Source organism: Giraffa tippelskirchi, chromosome 1 (genome assembly GCF_054371585.1).
Source record: "Giraffa tippelskirchi isolate mGirTip1 chromosome 1, T2T-mGirTip1v1.2.pri, whole genome shotgun sequence".
Classification (NCBI taxonomy): Eukaryota; Metazoa; Chordata; class Mammalia; order Artiodactyla; family Giraffidae; genus Giraffa; species Giraffa tippelskirchi.
The window spans coordinates 25,023,357-25,047,820 of record NC_137275.1 but is presented as its reverse complement, the minus strand read 5'-3'; the positions used below and the strand labels follow the sequence as shown (position 1 = coordinate 25,047,820).

General features: G+C 40.5%; 1 protein-coding gene across 50 annotated transcripts in view; it reads left to right on the top strand.

The window, feature by feature from the left end:
• Window positions 1-24,464, top strand: part of ART3 (ADP-ribosyltransferase 3 (inactive)) — a 126,204-nt gene that overhangs the window by 80,950 nt on the left and 20,790 nt on the right. For 30 of the 50 annotated variants that reach the window (XR_014080908.1, XR_014080907.1, XR_014080904.1 and 27 more), the window contains 2 exons: window positions 5,341-5,418; window positions 10,147-10,858. Coding sequence is in view for 42 of the 50 variants with exons in the window: in XM_081585338.1 (XP_081441464.1) it covers window positions 5,341-5,418; window positions 10,147-10,858 (790 nt within the window). In the remaining 8 variants the exon portion in view is untranslated. Of the gene's footprint in view, window positions 1-4,066; window positions 4,171-5,340; window positions 5,419-10,146; window positions 10,859-24,464 lie in introns of those variants that run through there. The other 20 variants (XR_014080906.1, XR_014080890.1, XR_014080905.1 and 17 more) reach the window with 1 other exon arrangement.

Here is a 24,464-nt window from a genome sequence, read left to right as displayed (position 1 = left end):
AAAAGTCCAGATGGTTTCAATGACAAATTCTACCAAGTATTTGAAAAAGAATTAACACCAGTCCTTCTCAGACTTTTCCAAGAAATAGAAGAGGAGGAAAAACATCTAAGTTCATAATTCATTTTATAAGGCCATTCTTAGCCTGATACCAAATCCAGACAAAGACACTACAAAAAAATGAAAATTTCAGGCCAGTATCCCTGATGAACATAGATGTAAAAATCCTTAACAAATTATTAGCAAACTGAGTTCAACAATGCATTAAAAGTATTATACACCATTATCAAGTGGAATTTATTCCAGGGATGCAGGGATAGTTCAGAGTCACAAATCAATCAGTGAAATACTGCAGATTAACAAAATGAAAGATAAAAATCACATGATCATCATAACAGATATAGAAAAAGCACTTGACAAAATTTAACACCTAGTTTTGATTAAAAAGAGTTCTCAAGTGTGCCAAAGTCAGTATAGAGGGAACGTACCTCCACATAGTAGGGTTGTCTGTAATGGATCTACAGCTAATATGCTCAATGATGAAAAGCTGAAAGCTTTTCATCTAAAATCACGTGCAAGACCAGGATGGCCACTCTAGACACTTACTCAGCATTGTATTGGGAGTCCTAATCAGAGCAGTCCAGCAGAAAACGAAATTAAATCATCTGAATTGGAAAGGAAGAAGTAAAACTGTCACTGTTTGCAGATGACATGATGCTATATACAGAAAATCCTAAAGATTCCTCCAAAAACTAGAATTAATAAATTCAGTGAAGTTTTAGGATACAGAATCAGTACACAGAAATCTCTTATATTTCAATGCACTGATAATGGACTATCAGAAATAAAGAAAAATAATCTCATTTATAGTTCATCAAAAACAATAAAGTACCTATGAATAAATTTAATCAAGGAGATGAAAGAAGGTGAAGAAGATGCAGATGAATAGATATTCCATGCTTAGGGACTAGAAGAATCCATATTGTTAAAATGTCTATACTACCCAAAGCAGTCTATAGATTCAGTGCAATCCATTTCAAAATTCCAATGGAATTTTCCACAAAGTAGGACCAAAAAAAAATTCTAAAACTTGTTTAGTAAATAAGCGTTAGTCACTCAGTCTTGTCCAACTCTGTGACTCCATGGACTGTATAGCCTGTCAGCCTCCTCTCTCTGTGGAATTCTCCAGCCACGAATACTGGAGTGTGTTGCCATCCCCTTCTCCAGAGGATCTTCCTGATCTTCCAGGGATCGAACCCGCGTCTCTGGCATTGCATCGTTACTGTCTGAGCCACCAGTGAAGCCCAAAACTTGTTTGGGACCACATAAACCTCCAAACAGCCAAAACAATCTTGGGAAAGAAGAACAAAGCTGCAAGTATTGTGTGCCATGATTTCAAACTTTATTATAAAGCTATAGTAATCAAATGGAGAAGGAAATGGCAACCCACTCCAGTATCCTTGCCTGGAGAATCCCATGGGCAGAGGAGCCTGGTGGGCTGCAGTCCATGGGGTCACAAAGAGTTGGGCATGACTGAGTGACTAACACACATGCATAGTGATAAAAACTGTGGTATTGGCATAAAAACAGACACATAGATCAGTGAACTAGAATGGCAAGCCCAGAAATAAACCCATGCATATATGGTCAATTAACTTACAACAAAGGAGCCAATATGCAATGGGGAAAGGAATCTCGTCAGTAAATGATGTTGGGAAAACTGAACAGGCATATGGAAAAGAATGAAACCAGACCACTATCTCACATCATACACAAAAATTAACTCAAAATGTATTAAAGACTTGAATGTAAGACCTGAACCATAAAACTCTTAGAGGAAACATAAGTGGTAAGCTCCTTGGCATTGGTCTTAGTGGAGATTTTTTTAATTTGACACCAAAAGCAAAGGAAGTATAAGCAAAAATCAAAAAATGGTACTCAACTGAACTAAGGAGTTTCTGCTCAATAAAGGAAACCATCTAAAAATGAAAATACGACCTGAATGGTGGAAAATATTTGCAAATCATACATATGATAAAGGGTTAGTATCCAAAATATGTAAAGAACTCATAACAACTCAATCAGAAATAATGAATATAAAAATGAACAGAAGACCTGAAGAGAGATTTTTTTCAAATAATCTATACACATGGCCAGCAGACACATGGAAAGATCAGTATCACTAATCAACAGGGAAATGCACATCAAAACCACAGTGAAATATTACCTCACACCTGTTAGAATGGCTCTTATAAAAAACACAACAAATATTGGAGGGTGTGAAGAAAAAGAAATACTTACGCACTCTTGGTGGGAATGTAAATTGGTGCATTCACTATGAAAAATATTATGGGGAGTTCTTCAAAAAACTAAAAACAGAATTGTATTTTCTTGGGCCCCAAAATCACTGTGGAGGGTGACTGCGGCTGTGAAATTCAAAGACGCTTGCTCCTTGGAAGGAAAGCTATGATAAACCTAGATAGCATATTAAGAAGCAGAAATATCACTTTGCTGACAAAGGTCTGTGTAATTAAAGCTATGGTTTTTCCAGTAGTCATGTATGGATATGAGAGTTGGACCATAAAGAAGACTGAACACCAAAGAACTGATGCTTTTGAATTGTGGTGCTGGAGAAGATTCTTGAGAGTCCCTTGGACAGCAAGGAGATCATCAAACCAGTCAATCCTAAAGGAAATCAACCCTGAATATTCACTGGAAGGACTGATGCTGAAGCTGAAACTCAGATAGTTTGGCCACCTGATGCAAGAGCCAACTCATTGGAAACAACCCTGATGCTGGGAAAGACTGAAAACAAAAAGAGAAGGGAGTGACAGAGGATGAGATGGTTAGATAGCATCATCGACTCAGTGGACACGAGTGAGCAAACTCTGGGAGATACTGGAGGGACAGAGGAGCTTGGCATGCTGTAGTCCACGGGGTCACAAAGAGTTGAACATGACTTAGTAACTGAACAGCAACAGTAACAACAAATGATCTAACAATTCCACTTCTGAGTATTTACCCAAAGAAAGTTAAAACAGTTGAAAAGATTTCTGTACTTTCATGTTCTTGATAGCATTATTTACATGTTGGGAAAGATTGAAGGCAGGAGGATAAGGGGATGACAGAGGACGAAGTGGTTGGATGGCATCGCCAACTCAATGGATGTGAGTTTGAGCAAACTCTGGGAGATGGTGAAGGACATGGAAGCCTGGTGTGCTGCAGTCCATGGCGTCTCAAAGAGTTGGACACAGCTGAGCGACTGAACAAGAAGATACGGAAGCAATCTGTGTCCATGGACAGTTAGGTGGATAGAGAAGATGTGGTACATATATAATGTAATATTACTCAGCCATAAAAAGAATGAAATAATGCCATTTGTAACAATGTGGATGGCTCTTGAGGGCATTATGCCAAGAAATAAGTCGGGGAGAGAAAAACAAATAACATACGGTCTTCAACATTGCAGTCAATGTATTTACTAGGCGTACTTTACTCAAATGAGAGCTATAGTTGCAGATACCGCCAAATCCTTCCCTTCTTAGTGCTCTCACTGGGCTTTGTACTTAAGATTCTTAACATGTATTCTGGATAAGTTTCACATCTTTTGTTAGTTTGTGTGCTTTTCAGATTTGTTTTCCTTGTGCGTCCCAGCACCTGGCACAGTACCTAAAATACAGTAAGCCGGTTGAGTGAATGGGGGTAGCCATCACCGTTGACGGTGATTAACACAGGAAGTCCCCTGAGTTATGTGAACCATCTAGCGAGGGTAAAATCCTTGCTTTAGCTTGACATCTCAGAATCAAAGGGTCAAAAGGTTAGGAATGGGAAGTGTGATCACTCTCTGAGAAGCCCAGAACTGAGGGCTCAGACTGAACATGCTGTGTGGTTGGAGGGAATTGCTGTGGCTTTACAAGCCTCTTGGAGATTTCATGTGTTAATGGTGGTGATTCCAAGGGATAGTGTGGGGGCCAGATATAAATAGCAGAACACAAATGAGGTAATGTGCCACTGCCAAGCTACTGCTGGGGATGTTTATAAAAAGAAAAGCATTCCCTTTTCGGCTCTCAGTGTCAACAACCTCCTATCCTGAAGACACCCTCACCACAACTGAGAGAGTGGGGAAACAGTGAGATCTAGCATCATTTAAAACTCCACAGGCAGAAAAGCCAGGTAAACATTTTGACTTATTTACATTCAGACTACGGAAGTGAAGATTTTTTAAGAAAATCCTCATTCAGAGCTTGCCTTGTGACAGTTATCTGTCAAGTGTTATTTTCAAAATCTCTTTTCTAAAGGGACGATTAACACAGAAGTGGCATTTTTGTGCTATCTTTTAATATCTTTAATGAAAGAAACTGCTCATGAATAAAGATGGCAATCTGGGGCCAAAGGGAAGACTACTTTCCCCTGTGCTGTTCATCCCCACTTTCAGGTTCCAGAATATGGTGATTGGTAGGATGAAAAAGAGAGTTCAGTTCCTGTCATGTCAACTTTGTTTTAGGTATGTGGAAGAAGCCGTAAAGCAGTCTTTAATTAATTGAATCAGTTAGTGATTCTGGGACAGCTTCAGCCCTTGATGGCCTCTTACCCTCCTGTTTACCTACTTCTGTCTCATGAATGTTGGGATGAATATTGGGCACACAGCCTGTAGAGTTATATAATCTTACCAGAGTTGCTTCCTGTTCACTTCCTTCTTATTCTCATTCCTGCTTTCAGGAAGTTATTCAGGGTGCTTGTTTTATCCTTGGCTTCTCTTAAATGAGAATATTTGGGAGAAAGAGAACACCCTGGATAACCTTCTGGTTTTTACCACTACTTGTCTTCATCCTACCAAACGGGCATCACTTGGTTTGCAAAGAGGATGAAGAATGGATGATGTATGTGGATACTAACTCCTGGAGAATTCTTGGAGACTGGGAGCTAGGAGACCAATCTGCAATGGTGTTGTGTTTTTCTTTTTCTTTTTTTTTTCAGTTTGTGATTTCCTGTGTATGATGAGGGGATATTGAGAGGGAGGAAGAATAATTGACTATCAGTGACTATTGGTGGGAGAGACAACATGTCTAAAGGAGAATGGAAATTGACAGATTTAATCCTGAGCAAATATCTGAAGTTTTCTGAGCTTTTGTTTCCTCATGTGTAGAATGAAGGTGTTAGATCACCAGACAAAATCTAATGCCCCTTTCAGCCATTGGGAATTTATTCATAATCACTTCCTAACCATCATGATACCCACTCTTACCCAGAATGAAAAAATGTATATCGTATGTGTCATCCTGTTCTATTTCCCTAAACTTTTTTTTAAGTCTACTAAATTGGAATTCCTTCATTTTAATTTAGAAGAGAAAAATGAAGACAGGACATTTTGAAATGGTCACCGTGCTGTTGGCACCTATGATTCTAATGGACGTCCTCCAGGTAATGTTAGGAATGGGAAACATGTGATCATTGGAACGGGAACTCTTGGTATAAGGTTGCCGGAGGCATTTGTGTGGGTTGATGATAGAAATGAGGACAGATAGAATTGCTATAAGTTAGTTTTTTAAAATGTAGATCTTACCTTTTACACACTGATACATGTTAACTGTAGAAAATTAAAAATCAAAAGTAGACAAAGGGAGGAAAGTAAAAATCATCCACAGTTTTCCACCCAGAGGGAATGAGTCTTAATCTGTTGGTTTGTAGGCTTCTCAGCTTTTTTCTATGTATTTATGTTGTAATTTACAAGATAGATTCACACTACATATAGTATTTTTTTTTACCTTTTTAAGTTAATACTGTGCTACAGGTGTCTGTCCGTGGCATCAGATATTCTAAAAACATGTATTTTTCATCATATACGTTGACAATGCAATGTCTACATGTTTCCCATGTTTTATATAGTGGCTCTTTTCTCACGTTCAGTATTCTTTTATTCTGATAGAATTTTCATGATTTTGTTTTTTACAATTGAATCTTTAAACATTCTGTAACATGTTTTTATGTAAAATATGAGCCAGGTATCTCACTTGATTTTTTCCCCCCACATTGTTAGCTTTCACATCACTACTGAGTATTTGTCCACTGATTTGAAGCACCCTCTTTAAAATGTGTTAAATTCTTAAAAACTTCATCCATTTTGAGTTTAATATTCTGAAATATTGTTTATAGAATCATTGTATATTCTGCTACCTGTTTTTCAGTGTGACTTTTAAAAAATTAATGTGTGATTCCCATATAAAAATATACCACTTTAAAGTGTATAGTTCAGTGATTGTCATATATTCACTGTGTTGTGCAACCCTCATCACTTTATCTCATTATAGGATTCCTATCACCCCCAAAAGAAGCCCAGTAGCTGTTAGCAGTCAATTCCAATTCCCTCTTCCCTGTATCCCCTGAAATCCGCTAATCTGCTTTGTCTCTATGAATTTGCAGATTCTGAACATTTCATCTGAATGGAATTATACAATATCTGGCCTTTTCTGTGGCTTCTTTTAGCTTAACATTTTCAAGCTTCACACATGTTGCAGTGTATATTAGTACTTTGTTCTTTTTTGTAGTATAGTAATATTACATTGCATGGTTATGCCACATTTTGTTTATCCATTCATTAATTGTTGGGCATTTGAGTTTGCCCCACTTTTGGTTCTTATGAATGAATGTGAGCATGCATGCCCATTGTGACCCCATGAACTGGAGCTCCCAGGCTCCTCTGTCCAAGGGATTTTTCTAGGCAAGACTGCTGGAATGAGTTGCCATTTCCTCATTCAGGACTTAGAAATCAATAGTCCTGCCACAAGCTTTTGCATACAGATTTTTGTTTGTGTGAACATATGTTTTCAGTTCTCTTGGGTTTATACCAGAAGTATATAATTGCTGGGTCATATGGTGGCTCAATGTTTAACATTGTGAGGAACTGCCAAATTGTTTTCCACATTTTGTATTACTTACACAGCAGTGTGTGAGGATTAAGTTTCTCTAGATCATTGCCTACATTTGCTATTTTCCCTTTTTTCCTTATCTTTATATCCATCCTAATGGATATGAGGTGGTGTCTCACTGTGATTTTGATTTGCCTTTTTAATATTTTTCTGCAACATAATTTTGATGTGTTTATTTATGAATGTTTCATAATTTAACTGAAGCCTTTTAAAATCATTTTTACATTTTTGTAATAAATTTTTGGTAATTAAGCTTCATCCATATAGCCTTGTTTCAGTGGATAACTCAGGAAGAAAATATAGTTAGTGGGCTCACCTAGCCTTTGTACCTGTTCCTTAATGTCCATTCAGTTTTCCCTGAATGGTGGTGGCGTCTGTGGGCTTTTTCACTGCTCAAGGTACTCACTGTTCAGAACACACAATCAGCTGTGGCCTTGGGCCAGAAAGACTTGACGTCTAAAATTAGACATGTGGAGACTGGTTAGAGGCACAGGGCAAAGAGAGGAACACAGTGGATCAGCTCTTGGATGTGATGTGAAGAATGTGGGAGGTGGTTGCAGGGCATGATGTCTTATAATATGTTGAAGTCTTGAGGATAAGTTAGACATTGGTGCCCAGGATGCACACTGGTACATTCTGTGCTGTGGAGGAAAGTGCATTTCTTGACTAGGAGATGGCAATGATTTGATCTAGTAACGCTCAAATTCCCACTTCAAGAAACTGACCTATGGACCTAGAATTTCAGGGGTCTCAGTGACTTTCCCAACAGATTATTTTGTGGCTAGTAATCAGACGGTTTCTGATGCCAGTACAGTTCCTACTAGCACTACTTGTAAGATGGTGTTGTGAGTTTTACTCCAGACCTTTCATAAGTGTTGTTATAAGGACAAAGTTAAAATCTTTTTAAGTGCTATATGAATGTCAGTGGTCTTTATCATCAGAAACACATTTTGGTTAAGAAACAGACTCTGGAGCCAGATTGCCTGGGTTCACATCTGAATTCCATACAAGTTAATCTCCCTGCCTTAGTTTCCTCATCTTTAAAAGAGGGACTAATAATAGTACCTAACTATCTATGGATGTGAAGTTGGACTATAAGGAAAGCTGAGTGCCGAAGAATTGATGCTTTTGAACTGTGGTGTTGGAGAAGACTCTTGAGAGTCCCTTGGGCTTCAAGGAGATCCAACCAGTCCATCCTAAAGGAAATCAGTCCTGACTTATTGGAAAGACTGATGCTGAAGCTGAAACTCCCAATACTTTGGCCACCTGATGTGAAGAACTAACTCACTGGAAAAGTCCCTGATGCTGGGAAAGATTGAAGGCAGGAGGAGAAGGGGACAGCAGAGGATAAAATGGTTGGATGGGATCACTGACTTGATAGGCACGAGTTTGAATAAGCTCCAGGAGTTGGTGATGGACAGGGAAGCTTGGCGTGCTGCAGTCCACAGGGTCACAAAGAGTCGGACACGACTGAGTGACTGAACTGAACTAAACCTACCTCACAGAGTTACCACGAAGATTAAATGAGTTAGTATATATGAACACTTAGTGCTGCACACACAGAAAGCACTCTTGAGAAGTTTTTTAGGCCTTAGGAGTGCAGGGCATGAGTGAGAAGGAGAAATCTAAGAAAATTTCACAAATGAATGGATGGTTTTATATAAGGACTAGGTCAATGCTAGCTGTAGACAGTAGGGTTGTAAGTTTGGCCTTGCTGTTAGACTGTTTTGTTTGAAGGGTCTTTGAGCAACTCAAGTGAAATTATTAAGTAGGCAGTTGATATACAGAACAAGTGTAGTTATTAATTAGGCAATTGCTATATAGATCTTGCACTTACACAACAGGTCAGAGATATTCAGATGATCGTTGAAACTGTGGGTCGTATATCATTGCCTAAGGGTAGACTTGAGGTTTGGAAAATAAATAGCCTTGAGAAACTGCGACCTTTAATGGCCAATTGGAATATGCTGGACCTGCAAAGGAGTCTAAGAAGAAGTGTTCCTTTAGTGAGAGCTATTGAAGCTCAGAAATGTCAAGTCTTATAAGTAATTAGTACCTAGTTAGTAATAGAAATGGAATTTGAACCCAGATCTATCTGGCTCAAAGCTAGTGTTAGTTACACTACACCACCTTGCTTCTTATGTTATGCGTATCATTTAACAGATGTTTAGGGCTTCCCTGGTAGCTCAGATGGTAAAATGTCTGCCTGCAATGCGGGAGACCTGGGTTCAATCCCCAGGTCAGGAAGATCCCCTGGAGAAGGAAATAGCAACCCACTCCAGTACTCCTGCCTGGAAAATTCCATGGATGAAGGAGCCTGGTAGGCTACAGTCCATGGAATCACAAAGAGTCAGACACGACTGAGCAACTGCACTGGCTTGAGTCCTTTTCCATTTGCACAGAACAGAAAGCCCAGGTGAATAGGGAATTTACTGTTTCAAACAACTGAAACAAATACACCTTTCAGGTAATGCTCGACTCAGGCCTTAAGCAATGTTATCAGGACCTCATCTCTCTTCACCTCTAAGCTCTATAAATCTTTCTTTGTTGCTTTGTTGCTTTATTTGCAGACAGGATTCTTCAAGAGACTTAAAGGGTAACTATTGGCTTCCCCAAGCCAATATTATCCTTAGAGCTTATGGTTGAAGGAAAAGAAAGCCTTTTGTTTATCTGGGAGTGCTCTGGTTTTTAAGCCTGCATCATTGCTTATCATAGGGGCTGAAGATGCAGAATTAGTCCTAGCCAAACCATACAGAAAAGGGAGGGGTGTCCTCAAAGAAAAAGGGGTAATATTTGCCTTTATGTATTTATCCATCTAGTAAAGTATTTCATACAAGGCATTTCAGATTCACTCAATAGTCTTGAGTGGTTGAGGAAGTCTAGCTGAGAATATCGTTCAGAGCCAGGACTGCCACCCATTTCTTTTGTTTCACACTCATTTCCTTTCCTCTGTACTACAAGGTTCAGATGAATGACTTATAGGCATGGTCATGCTCATACTTCCCATTTACTCTTTCATATAAATATGTTACAGCTGGGAGAAGTTATCACTAACAGTGGAATATACTTCCTATGTAAAAAGATATCAGAAGTTCGTTGTGAGCAAGGAAGAGAGTCTTAGCAGGGTTTGAGAAGATGCAGGATTCTTTGCAGAAAATTGAGAGAAAATGATACACACTAAATACTTTTATTTCAAGAGTACTAATTTCCTTTTCCTTTGCAGGTGAAAGCTGAAATGTTAGATATGGCAGATAATGCATTTGATGATGAATACCTGAAATGCAGTAACCGGATGGAAATCAAATATGTTCCTCAACTGTTCAAGGAGGAAAAAGCAAGCCTCCAGCTCTTAGAAGACGTGTGGGAAAATGCAGAAGCCAAATGGGAAGCTAGGAAGCCTCAGCTCTTTCTCCCTGTGAATTTCAAGGATAACTATGGTATAGCCCTGATGGCCTATATTTCTGAAGCTCAAGAGCAGTCTTCCTTTTACCATCTGTTCAATGAAGCTATGGAAATGGCTGGCCAGTCTCGAAAAGATTATATCTATGGCTTCCAGTTCAAAGCTTTCCATTTTTACCTGACAAAAGCTCTGCAGTTGCTGAGAAGATCTTGTGAGAACAGTTACAAAAACGTGGTGTACAGCGTAAGGCTGAATACTTCATTTACATTTGGAGGGCTGAACCAAGCCCGACTTGGCCATTTCACCTTGGCATATTCATCAAAACCTCAAGCTGCTGATGACCAACATGTTCTGCTAACCATCAAAACATGTTTTGGAGTTGCCGTTGAAAAATTTTTTGATAAAGAAAGTGAAAGAATTGTTTTAATACCTCTGAATGAGGTTTTTCTTGTGTCACAGGATGAGGCTGGCAATAACCTTATCCTTCAGAGCACAAACAAGACCTGCAACCACTATGAGTGTGCGTTTCTAGGTGGTAAGTGTCTCTGTTCTGTCTGTGTGTGTCTGGGAGGGCAGGAGGGAGTCTCTTAGGCCCAGGGAGAAGTCAGGAAGGAAAGTGGGAGGTCTTGAAGGGAGAAAAGTCATTGGTGGTCTCCTGTCTAGCTCTTTTCATACCGTTAGTTTATTTTTCCATAATTTAGTTTTATCAAAATCATACAGTATTATTGAAAATTTTAAAAATAAAATAGTAATATAAGGTAATAGTTCTCAACCAGGAGCAGTTTTGTCTGGTAGGATCAGTTGACCGTAGTTGGAAACATTTTTAATTGTTACACCATCTCCCTGTGCTAGTACCATCTAGTGGGTATAGGCCAAAGAACACTGCCAAACTGTTCACAGAGAGCCCCCACAACAAATAAGTGTCTGGTTCAGAACCCTACATATAAGGCTTACAGTGAAAAATAGCCCTACCCCTGCCCTACCCCTTTCTGTCCCCAATTCCCACTCCTCAGTGGCATTCTTTTTGTTTTTTAATTATTTTTTAGATACTTACTGCATGTTTCTAAGTAAATAACATGCTTTAGCATGTTTTTCTTGATTTAAAAATGTTAGACATTATTTATTGACTTCCCAATACTGATAGAGAATAAGTATTTAGCTCTAATATACCCTACATTAATTAGGAGTTCTTTATTGCATGCAGTTGTAACAGAAAACCTGCCTGGTGGCTCTCATTTAATCAAAAAACTACAGGTGGGCTGTCCAGAGTTTGTACAGGAACTCAGCTACATCATAAGTAACTCAGACTCTTTGTTTCTTGCCCACCACCTTTAGCATATTGAGTTTGTTGATTCATGTTTTCAGTGTGACTGTTGGCAGATATAGGCATCAATCCATGTCCAAGATGAAATGAAGGGAAAGGAGGATGGCAGCCAAATCTGCCTGTTTAACCAAGAGGGTAAAGCTTCCCCAGAAACTCCAGGTAGATTTCACCAGATTGTGTGTTATTGACTGGAACAGCTACTTGGTCATCTGCTGACTCATTGGAAATGACCCTGATGCTGAGAAAGATTGAGGGCAGGAGGAGAAGGGGACGACAGAGGATGAGATGGTTGGATGGCATCACGAACTCAATGGACATGAGTTTGGGTAAACTCTGGGAGTTGGTGATGGACAGGGAGGCCTGGTGTGCTGCAGTCCATGGGGTCGCAAAGAGTCAGACACGACTGAGCGACTGAACTGAACTGAACTGAACTACAAGAAAATCTTGCAAAGAGGGTAATTAGCTTTTACAGCCTCTATTGTGTAAGGAGGCAGGGGAGAAGGGAATAAGAAATAGCTGTTAGGTCAGTAAATTAAAAGTATCTGATAAACAACACCCTCCTCAATATTTGTGCATTTTCCCTTCCCATTCTTCCAGTGTAGTAAAGACTGCTACATTTTCTTTTTAAGTACTTCTTTTACTCCAGAGTTATTAGTTGTATGATTTTCTGTTTCCTTAGTTTTTTATATGCCATCTGTAATTCACCCCCTGAACCGTTAGAAATGCACATCTTCTCAATACATTTAGGCATATCAGATACTCTCCCCTACCCCCCCGCCCCGTACTCCATCGTCCTGCTTTGTGAAAATATCCTGAAATCTCTCCTCACTGCTGTTCTGAGACTTTCTTTTGCTTCTGACCTATGAGGAATCCCCTATATCTTGAATTTGTTCCTCTTTATTGAAATACTCCTTACTTTGGAAGGGGTAGAGATTCTTCAGAAGCTTTCTGAGGAAAGAGACAGTGAGGCAAATTTTCTAAGACTTTGTACGTCTGAAAAACCTACCTTTAAAGACTTGAATAATAGTTTGTAGATTTGTATTTCTGTTTTGAGAATTATTTCTCTTGGAATTTTGGAGATATTCCTTCACTATCTTTTAGTTTCTGATGTTGCTGTTAAAAAGTGTGAAGCCATTCTCATCACTGAAACTTTGAGTGAGACCTGTTTTTTCCTCTGGGAGGTTCTAGGATATTTCCTTATCCCCAGCATTCTGAAATTTTATGATACTGTACCTTGTATATGAGTCAAGGGTTAACAAAACTCTTTCTCCTTCGTCCTATGAAAATCGCCTCTTGTTGATCTTCTAGCACTGTTTCTCTGTAATCTACTACAGAGGGAATGACAACTGTGTAACCATGCAACGCTGCCTAATGGTAAACATAACCCTTGATTGCTAGAGTGCATGAGCTGAGAGATTGTGAATGAAGTATAAATAACTGGAGGGAAGCCATAGCTTTGGGCATTCCTGAATGTGGTGTGATGTACTGAAGCATTCTTGCTGAGTGCTGGAGTGTACTCATGGACTGATTGATGTAAGAGATGTTGTCTTCTGTATGTGGCATGAGGATACTAAGCTAGGATGGGTCCTGTACCCACCTGTGTAATCTTGTTGTCTTGTACCAGAGATGTCATTCTAGGGGCTGAAGGACAGCTCTGGACTGCTGTGAGGACTTGTGTTGAAGGTTTATATCCCATATCACTCCAAAGTAGTATGCCCTGTTCTCTGCCTACAAAACCAAGTCAACTGGTGAGGGGATGCCTTTGGGGTCTCATGAATGTGATTGTCTACCTGAACCCAAAACCATGGCTGCTTATCAAGCAGAGAAAGTACTGAAGTAGGGCCTTGGAAGTGGGATAGAAGTTTAGACCGAAACTCAAATGTGCCAGCATATTATGAGATAACAAAAGAACAGAGAAGTGCTGATGAGACATTATACCTGGAGGATGGAGTGGGGAGGGCAGTTGGTCCACTTTTGATTTAATGGCAGAAGCTGTGTAGCCATTGAGATCCCTGGGGCACAAAAGGAAGACTTTAAGGAAGTCTTCATGCTTAGGGTCATATACATGCATCATTTGCACCTGCATGATCCAGAGAATGAGTGCTTCCTTAAATTTTGCACTTTACATACCTTTTTTGCCTTACTCTAGTCCTGACCCTGAGTTGGAAGTAGACTAACTGTTCTCCTTGAGGGACAAATGAAGGCTGGAGTGAGCAAATTTATGTTGAGAGGAAAAGTGCCCATTTCCTTCACCGAACATACATTGGACCTGACCCAGTCTCAGCTGGGCTGACAAAATGATGCCACTTTCAGGGTGCATTCAGCCAAAGGCCCTTTGGGCAGGCATTGGTTACACAGAAGCCCTGGCTACAATAGCTACAGTAGCTAGAGTAGGCCAAATCTGGTATCTGGTTGAAGGACAGAGGTGGGCACTGGAGCGCCCAGAGTTCACGTTTGTGAGTATGATTATGATAAAAGGGGTGGAGCCATCGGGTTAATCCAGAATGAGCCAGGACTCAGACCTACATGGGCTAGTGTGTTACTAGCCCAGTGTGAGGAAAGGGGAGGAGAATGGGCAGACTTCTGAGGGCCTGCCCAGAAAGTTAGCCAGAGGCTGCACAGCAGGTTAATCTTCAAACCAGCTACAATGGAAAAACTTTTTTGGAGGCTCACGTGTATACTGTTTGGAGAGCTCTGACAAAGTCAGGCCACTGCATTTGATTGTGTTGCTTTACCTTTCCTGGTAGCCCAGATGGTACAGAATCCGCCTGCAGTGTGGGAGACTTGGGTTTGATCCTTGGATAGGGAAGATCCCCTGGAGGAGGGCATGGCCGCCCACTCCAGTATTCCTGCATGGAGAATCCCCATGGACAGAGGAGTCTGGCAGGCTACAGTCCATGGGGTCGCAAGGAGTCGGACACAACTGAGCAACTTCACCTTTACCTCTAAACTGGAGTCTCAACTGATGTCCTCTGCTGCCATCTGGAGATAACTAATGGAAACTGAGGATCGAAAACAGCCTGAAGTGATCATTAAAGCTAGGCTGTTTGAAACACTATGAAGGGTAATAACCAGGGGTTTTAAAAGCTCAACCAGGAGGTAGTAGTCAGAACCTTGTTCTACTGTGACTGAATATAACTCTGGATGAAAAAAGGCAACGTTTCTAAAAGTGATTTAAAAATTATGCTGTGCTAAATGTAGTGTGCTGACACAGTCCTGTGCTATTACTTTAAACTTGTTTGCGATTTCCAAGATAAAACATTTGTGGGCCTTACAAAAACTAGTTAGCTAAAGAAAATAGTTCAGTTGGTTGGGAGTCGAGAAAATAATTCCTGGTAGTCAAAGAGATACTCGTATTAATCCAAGAATATAGGAGTAGGTAAGTGGTAACAAACACTAGATCCATCCTTATGGGAAAATTACCACAGGTTAAACCTCTTTTGTAATGTTTTCTTAGCTGCTGCTGCTGCTGCTGCTAAGTTGCTTCAGTCGTGTCCGACTCTGTGCGACCCCATAGATGGCAGCCTACCAGGCTCCCCCGTCCCTGGGATTCTCCAGACAAGAACACTGGAGTGGGTTGCCATTTCCTTCTCCAATGCATGAAAGTGAAAAGTGAAAGTGAAGTCGCTCAGTCGTGTCTGACTCTTAGCGACCCCATGGACTGCAGCCTACCAGGCTCCTCCGTCCATGGGATTTTCCAGGCGAGAGTACTGGAGTGGGGTGCCAGTTCCTTCTCCAGGGATAAATATGTGGTAGGCTCCCCCAGTTGTGTGGCTACCATAACTGAAAACAGGGTGATGTAATTCTTAAAAATGGAACAATCTAGGATTCAACTCAGTTTTAAACTGAATTTTTGCTATGGGCCAGGTACTGAAGATAGGCTCTGTGCCCTTGCAGAACTTCATACCAGAGGAGAGGCAGAATTTCCCAACAAATGACCAAAGGAGTAAAGAGGGGAGAAATGAGAGAAGGCCAAATCGAGGATAACTTCCTACAGGAGGGGAGATAGTTTACACTTAGCTGTGGATCACAGTACAAATTAGACCATTGGTAAGAGGAACTTGGCAATAAAATTACTATTTAAGAATAAATATTACTTAAGAATATGCATGAGATGGAAATTAAATGCTTGAAGAGACACAAAAAGTAAGATTTAAAACTGTATTATTTAAACTTGTACAAAGTGCTTTCATTCACGTTTTATACTTAGAGATACTGAGTGAAACCTAAAGCAAGCCTAGGAGAGCCAGTAATTACCACCATTTACCATTGGGAAATCTAGGAATCGAGAGGTTAGATGCCTTGCCTGAAGTTACACTAACAAAGTCAGCCTCAACATTGGAACACATTTTTCTGGATTTCTTGCCTATGATGCTATCAACCCACTCAGCATTTGTCCCAAGTTGAGCTCTGAAACACTGGTTCTGTAGAATGTTAGCAAATTTCTGTTTTATGGTGAAGTAAGTATTGGACATGCTGAGTAAACAGAGTTAAACAGTTTATTACTATGAGATTTCTCAGAGCCTTAAAAGTGATGATGTTTTAGGTTGATGCAAAAGTAATTGCGGTTTTACATTGTTGAACATTTGATGTTCAACATTCCATTTGATGTTGGAATATGTAAATGTGGTTATATTATACATCATTGTAATGCACATTTCTCACTTTATTTTTTTGCTAATGACTTATTATTTGCTGCTTGTTTTATATTTATTTTAGAGTAGGGAAATGATGTTAGACAAAAAGCAAATTCGAGCGATTTTTTTTTTCAAGTTCAAAGTGGGTCGTAAAGGAGCAGAGACAATTTGCAACCTCAGCAACGCATTTGGCCCAGGAACTGCAAACGAACGTACAGTGCAGTGGTGGTTCAAGAAGCTTCGTAGAGGAGAGGCTTGAAGATGAGTGCAGTGGCCAGCCATCGGAAGTTGACAACGACCAACTGAGAGCAATCATTGAAGCTGATCCTTTTAACAGCTACAGGAGAAGTTGCAGAAGAATTCTGTGACCATTTTACAGTCATTTGGCATTTGAAGCAAACCAGAAAGGTGAAAAAGCTCGATAAGCTGTTGAGTCATGCTGCTGCTGCTGCTGCTGCTAAGTCGCTTCAGTCGTGTCCGACTCTGTGCGACCCTATAGACAGCAGTCCACCAGACTCCGCCGTCCCTAGGATTCTCCAGGCAAGAATACTGGAGTGGGTTGCCATTTCCTTCTCCAGTGCATGAAAGGGAAAAGTGAAAGTGAAGTCGCTCAGTCGTGTCCGACTCTTAGCGACCCCATGGACTGTAGCCTACCAGGCTCCTCCGTCCAGGGATTTTCCAGGCAAGAGTACTGGAGTGGGGTGCCATTGCTTTCTCCGGTTGAGTCATGAGCTGACTGCAAATCAAAATATCGTCATTTTGAGGTGTTGTCTTCTCTTATTCTATACAACAACGAACCATTTCTCAATTGGATTGTGACGTGTGATGCAAAGTAGATTTTACATGACAACCAGTGACAACCAACTCAGTGGTTGGACTAAGAAGCTCCAAAGCACTTCCCAAAGCCAAACTTGCACCAAAAAAAAGGTCACGGTCACTGTTCAGTGGTCTGCTGCCAGTCTGATCCACTACCGCTTTCTGAATCCTGGCAAAACCACTACATCTGAGAAGTATACTCAGCAAATTTATGAGATGCACCAAAAACTACAACGCCTGCAGCCAGAATTGGTCAACAGAAAGGGCCCAGTTCTTCTCTATGACAGTGCCTGACCACGTCACACAGTCAGTGCTTCCAAAGTTGAGTGAATTGGGCTATGTGGTCTTGCCTCATCTGCCATATTCACCTGCCCTCTCTCCAACTGACCACCACTTCTTCAAGCATCTTGACAACTTTTTGCAGGCAAAGTACTTCCACAACCAAAAAGAGGCAGAAAATGCTTTCTAAGAGTTTGTTGAATCCTGAAGCATGGAATTTTGTGCTGCAGTAATAGACAAACTTATTTCTCATTGGCAAAAATGTGGTTGTAATGGTTACTATTTTGATTAGTAAAGATATGTTTGAGCCTAGTAACAATGATTTAAAATTCACAGTCCAAAACTGGAATTACTTTTGTACCAACCTAATACAATGTGAATTTCTAAGTAGGTGATCTAGAATGTGACTTTTCTTAAACTTCTTGATCACAGAATACTTTTTCTCATGGTCTGTCTCTTAGACTAATAAGGAACAGACTGGAAAATGCTGCACCAGTGTGGACTGATGTGAGCAAGAAGCTAAACATGTTTTGAGTGTGAGCAGAGAAACATAAATTTGATGTAGAATAGTTATGACCAGATGACTCTGGAATAAATTATCTACTTGGAAGAACTTAACCATTAAGCAGAAAGAAGCTGGTACCCCTAAACTAGACCGCTACACATCCATAAATACCTCAGCAATGCTAAATCTGAATAAATGTGCATGTGTGTATTTCATGATAAGAGAATTCAGATATAAATAAAGTTTAGAGATAGCAATTTGTATGAATTGTGTGGCCAAAAGAGCATACTTGTTGCATATGAACAGGACTGAGGAGAAAAATGCAGCTTGGAAGAAAGTATCATCAGAGACAACAGAAAAGATTGTGTCCAGCACCTTTAGAAGCAGACCTACAGCTCACAAGGGGAATGAGGCAGTAGTGGCAAATTCACCTATGGATTATATATAATACTTAGGTATTTATTGTTATCTTCCCCTGCTTGAATGAAAATGTCTAAAGAGCAGGTTTTTGTTTTTTTTTTACTTTTTCCCTCACTGACCTACCCCAAGAGTCTAGCTAGGTGTCTGGCCCTGGCACCCATTTAGAGATCAATAAGCAGTGAATAAATGAATAAAAGAAACTTTTAGTAAATAAATTCCCAGTAGGAAGTCATAGCTTTGAGATCTCATGTACCTTACAGTGTAGGTATAATATGATTTACTGGAAGAAAACTAATAAGAGAAATAGTAGTGCATACATCATCCTCTGAACTCGCATTATTTTACTGAACAGGCTGGTCATAGATCATCTGACATTTTGGACAGTGTTTCCTATAGTGAGGGACCAGACTGTATATATGTAAATATACTCTACATGTTAATAGAGTGATGGGGGCAAGGAATGTCAACATTCTCTGACTGGAAAAGTAACCTTGTTAGAAAGGAAGAGCCCCTGGACTCCATTGGCTGGGGTTAGTCTGTTTTGTTGAGCTTTCTCGAACTTGTTGAGCCACCTCTCTGCTGAGCCATCAAAAGGGGGAAGGAGCTATCCAGATTTATTTTTTATAAATCCACCCCTAGCACTTGAGGGCTTCTCAAATATAAGTACCTTCCTTGGTTCTGATAGACTCTTTTTTAGCCTTCCCTGGAAGTAGTGCAGTTTCTGTGCTGTTGTCTGGGATTGGGGATTCAGTAAGATTCTGTATAGATAGACCAGATAGGAAGTGATATATCACATCCATCACCATGAGAAATTCACATTGTGAATCAATCAAATGCCTAGAACATTTGGAAGGCTGTTCAGACTATTTATTCCATATTTATAGGAAAAGGGAGACCTCTTTATTATCAACCCCTTCCAGACTTTCACCCACCAGACTTGTTCATGCTGATTGTATCAGTCAAGGCTCAACCAGAGAAACAAAATCAGTTGTAAGGAGTTGGCTTACATGATTGTATTGGCTAGCAAGGCAAGTCTGAAATCCATAGGTCAGGCTGTCATGAAGCTGTGTCCATAGGCAGAATTTCTTCTCAGAGCTGCTGTGGCTCAGGAATCCAGGTTCACTGTAGCTGTGTTTTTTGACTCAGGATCTCTCAAAAAAGACTGCAGTCATCATAATGCATGACTGGGGAAGATCTACTTCCCAGCTCACTTACATAGTTGATGGCAGGATTCAGTTTCCTGTGGGTGGTTGTATATGTGCATGCTAAGTTGCTTCAGTTGGGTTGTTGACTAAGGCCTTAGTTCGTCATGAGCTATTGACTGTAGGCCTCCCTTGTTCCTTAGGCCTATCCATAGACTGTCTCACAGCATGGCACCTTTCTTTATCAAAATGCCAGAGAGAAAGCTAGAGAGAGCCAACAAGTCACAGTCTTTTGCAGCCTAATCACAGGAGTGACATTGCATCACTTTTGCTGTATTCCTTTTGCTGCAAGTAGGTTACTACGTTCAGTTCACACTTGAGAGGATTACTAGAGTGTGAATATTAGGTGGCAGGATCATTTGGAAACATGTCAGATGCTGCCTACTATAATCCCAACCCATTATAGTCTGTCACTTCCTACTGGGGATGACTCACATTGACTGTCTTCTTTCTGTAATGATGAATTCTGTGGTAACCTCTACAGTCAGGATAGCAGCCCCAGAATCACTGGGGAAGCAAAGTCAGCGTCTCGTTTCATATACTGGTGATTTTGATCTAATCAGAATTATCTTTTTGCTGAGGTCATATGAAATATATGTTCATTTACTGAAGTAAGAACAGATGCTATATGAATGTTCATCTGTCCACTGAGGTCAGAGCAAGTACACCCATACAAGCATATCCTTGGTGCTTGGGAACTTGGCCGAGGCAGAAATTAACATGATTGTGTGCATCTTATAAAAAGCTGAAGACAGCCATCCAGTCAGCCCTATAGAGATCTTCACTGGGGAGGCTGGTAGAATTTTTAATTTGTAGTCCTCATCCTTTACAAGTGATTTCCTTAGTGTAGTAGTTTTGTGTATAGAGCCAGAAGCTGTAGTAGAGACAATGACCACACACGCTTGATTTCCTTTGTTGGTTTCCAGATGCTTTTCTTTAGATGCAATCACTTAATATGAGCCTGTATGTGGTTAACATAAAGACTGAGCTTATGAGTTGTATTTGGTGCATTTTTTTCTGTAGTGAGAGATTGTGTAGAAGTTTATTAATCCAGTTCTGAGGGTCTTAATGACCTGATTATACAACTAGGGCATTAGTGTTGTCAGATTTCAGTTGGTTCCCCAGTGGGGGTGCTCCCTACCAGCATCACCATTTGAAGTTCAGCTTCTCACACAGAGCACCCAAGACAGTGAACAAGTCATTAATCATCTTCATTGTCGTAGTTCAGTTGCTAAGTGGTGTCCAGCTCTTTGTGACCTCATGGACTACAACATGCTAGGCTCTTCTTTTCTCCATTATCTCCCAGAGTTTTCTGAAATTATGTCCATTGAGTCGGTGATGCTATCTAACCATCTCATCCTGTCACCCCTTCTCCTCCTGCTCTCGATTCTTCTCAGCATCAGGTGGCCAAAGTATTGGAGCTTCAGCTTCAGCATCAGTCCTTTCAGTGAATGTTCAGGACTGATTTCCTTTAGGATGGACTGGTTTGATCTCCTTGCAGTCCACAGGACTCTCAAGAGTCTTCTCCATTAACACAACTCGAAAGCATCAATTCTTCGGCATTCAGCCTTCTTTGTGGTCCAACTTTCACATCCATACGTGACTACTGGAAAAACCATGGCTTTGACTATATGGATCTTTGTAAGCAAAGTAATGTCTCTGCTTTTTTAATATGCTGTCTAGGTTTGTCATAGCTTTTCTTCCAAGGAGCAAGCATCTTTTAATTTCGTGGCTGCAGTCACCATCTGCAGTGATTTTGGAGCCCAAGAAAATAAAATCTCACTGTTCCCACTTTTCCCCTTTCTATTTGCCATGAAGTGATGGGACTGGATACCATAATCTTAGTTTTTTTAATGTTGAGTTTCAAGTTAGCTTTTTCACTCTCCTCTTTCAGGATGTCTGGCTCTAGTTGAGTGATCACACCATCATGATTATTTGGGTCGTGAAGATCTTTTTTGTACAGTTCTTCCATGTATTCTTGCCACCTCTTCTTAATATCTTCTGCTTCTGTTAGGTCCATACCATTTCTGTCCTTTATCGAGCCCATCTTTGCATAAAATGTTCCCTTGGTATCTCTCATTTTCTTGAAGAGATCTCTAGTCTTTCCCGTTCTATTGTTTTCCTCTATTTCTTTGCATTGATCTCTGAGGAAGGCTTTCTTATCTCTCCTTGCTATTCTTTGGAACTCTGCATTCAAATGGATATACCTTTCCTTTTCGCTTCTCTTCTTTTCACAGCTATTTGTAAGACCTCCTCAGACAGCTATTTTGCTTTTTTGCATTTCTTTTTCTTGGGGATGGTCTTGATCCCTGTCTCCTGTATAATGTCATGAACCTCCGTACATAGTTTATCAGGCGCTCTGTCTATCAGATCTAGTCCCATAAATCTATTTCTCACTTCCACTGTATAATCATAAAGGATTTGATTTAGGTCATACCTGAATGGTCTAAAAGTTGGCTTAAAGCTCAACGTTCAGAAAACTAAGATCATGGCATCTGGTCCCATCATTTCATGGGAAATAGATGGGGAAACAGTGGAAACAGTGTCAGACTTTATTTTGGGGGGCTCCAGAATCACTGCTGACGGTGACTGCAGCCATGAAATTAAAAGACACTTACTCCTTGGAAGGAAGGTTATGGCCAACCTAGATAGCATATTTAAAAGCAGAGACATTACTTTGCCAACAAAAGTCCATCTAGTCAAGGCTGTGGTTTTTCCAGTGGTCATGTATGGATGTGAGAGTTGGACGGTGAAGAAAGCTGAGCACCGAAGAATTGATGCTTTTGAACTGTGGTACTGGAGAAGACTCTTGAAAGTCCCTTGGACTGCAAGGAGATCCAATCAATCCATCCTAAAAGAGATCAATCCTGGGTGTTCATTGGAAGGTCTGATGTTGAAGTTGAAACTCCAATACTTTGGCCACCTCATGTGAAGGGTTGACTCATTGGAAAAGACCCTAATGCTGGGTAGAATTGGGGGCGGGAGGAGAAGGGGACGACAGAGGATGAGATGGCTGGATGGCATCACTGACTCGATGGACATGGGTTTGGGTAGACTCCGGGAGTTGGTGATGGACAGAGAGGCCTGGCGTGCTGCAATTCATGGGGTCGCAAAGAGTTGGACACGACTGAGCGACTGAACTGAACTGAACTGAATGATTTAGTGGTTTTCCCCACTTTCTTCAATTTAAGTCTGAATTTAGCAATAAGGAGTTCATGATCTGAGCCACAGTCCGCTCCCGGTCGTGTTTTTGCTGACTGTATAGAGCTTCTCCATCTTTGGCTGCAAAGAATATAATCAATCTGATTTCGGTGTTGACCATCTGGTGATGTCAATGTGTAGAGTCTTCTCTTGTGTTGTTGGAAAAGGGTGTTTGCTATGACCAGTGCTTTCTCTTGGCAAAACTGGAAAAACCATAGCTTTGACTAGATGGACTTTTGTCGGCAAAGTAATGTCTCTGCTTTTTAATATGCTGTCTAGATTGGTCATAGCTCTTCTGCCAAGCAGCAAGCGTCTTTTAATTTCATGGCTGCAGTCACCATTTGCAGTCCAAGAAAATAAAATCTGTCACTGTTTCCATTGTTTCCCCATCAGTTTGCCATGAAGCGATGGGACTGGATGCCGTGATCTTAGTTTTTTCAATGTTGAGTTTTAAGCCAACTTTTCACTCTCCTCTCACTCATCAAGAGGCTCTTCAATTCCTCTTCACTTTCTGTCATAAGGGTGGTGTCATCTGCATATCTGAGGTTATTGATATTTCTCCCGGCAATCTTGATTCCAGCTTGTGCTTCATCCAGCCCGGCATTTCGCATATTGTGCTCTGCATATAAGTTAAATAAGCAGGGTGACAATATACAGCCTTGAAGTACTCCTTTCCCAATTTGGAACCAGTCTGTTGTTCCGTCTCCAGTTCTAACTGTTGCTTCTTGACCTGCATACAGATATCTCCATTGGCAGGTAAGGTGGTCTGGTAGTCCCATCTCTTTAAGAATTTTCCAGTTTGTTGTGATCCACACAGTCAAAGGCTTTGGTGTAATCAATAAAGCAAAAGTAGGTGTTTTCTGGAACTCTCTCACTTTTTCGATGATCCAACGGATGTTGACAATTTGATCTCTGGTTTCTCTGCCTTTTCTAAACCCAGCTTGAACATCTGGAAGTTCTCAGTTCACGTACTGTTGAAGTCTGGCTTGGAGAATTTTGTTTTTTTAATTAGTTTATTTATCTATTTTTTAACTTGACAATATTGTATTTGTTTTGCCATACATTGACATGAATCCACCATGGGTGTACATATTTTCCCCTTCCAGAACCCCCCTCCCACCTCCTTCCACATCCCATCCCTCCAGGTCTTCCCGGTACACCAGCCCCTAGCGCCCTATATCATGCATTGAACCTGGACTAGTGATTCGTTTCACATATGATAATTTACATGCTTCAGTGCCATTCTCCCATATCTTCCCGCCCTTGCCCTTTCCCATAGAGTCCATAATACTGTTCTATTTATCTGTGTCTCTTTTGATGTCTTGCATACAGGGTTATCTTTACCGATTAACTAAATACCATATATATGTGTTAGTATACTGTATTGGTGTTTTTCTTTCTGGCTTACTTCACTCTGTATAATGGGCTCCAGTTTCATTCACCTCAGTAGAACTGATTCAAATGTATTCTTTTTAATGGCTGAGTAATATTCCATTGTGTATATGTACCACAGCTTCCTATCCATTCGTCTGATGATGGACATCTAGGCTGCTTCCATGTCCTGGCTATTATAAACAGTGCTTCGATGAACATTGGGGTACACGTGTCTCTTTCAATTCTGGTTTCCTCGGTGTGTATGCCCAGCAGTGGGATTGCTGGGTCATATGGCAGTTCTATTCCCAGTTTTTTAAGGAATCTCCACACTGTTCTCCATAGTGGCTGTACTAGTTTGCATTCCCACCAACAGTGTAAGAGGG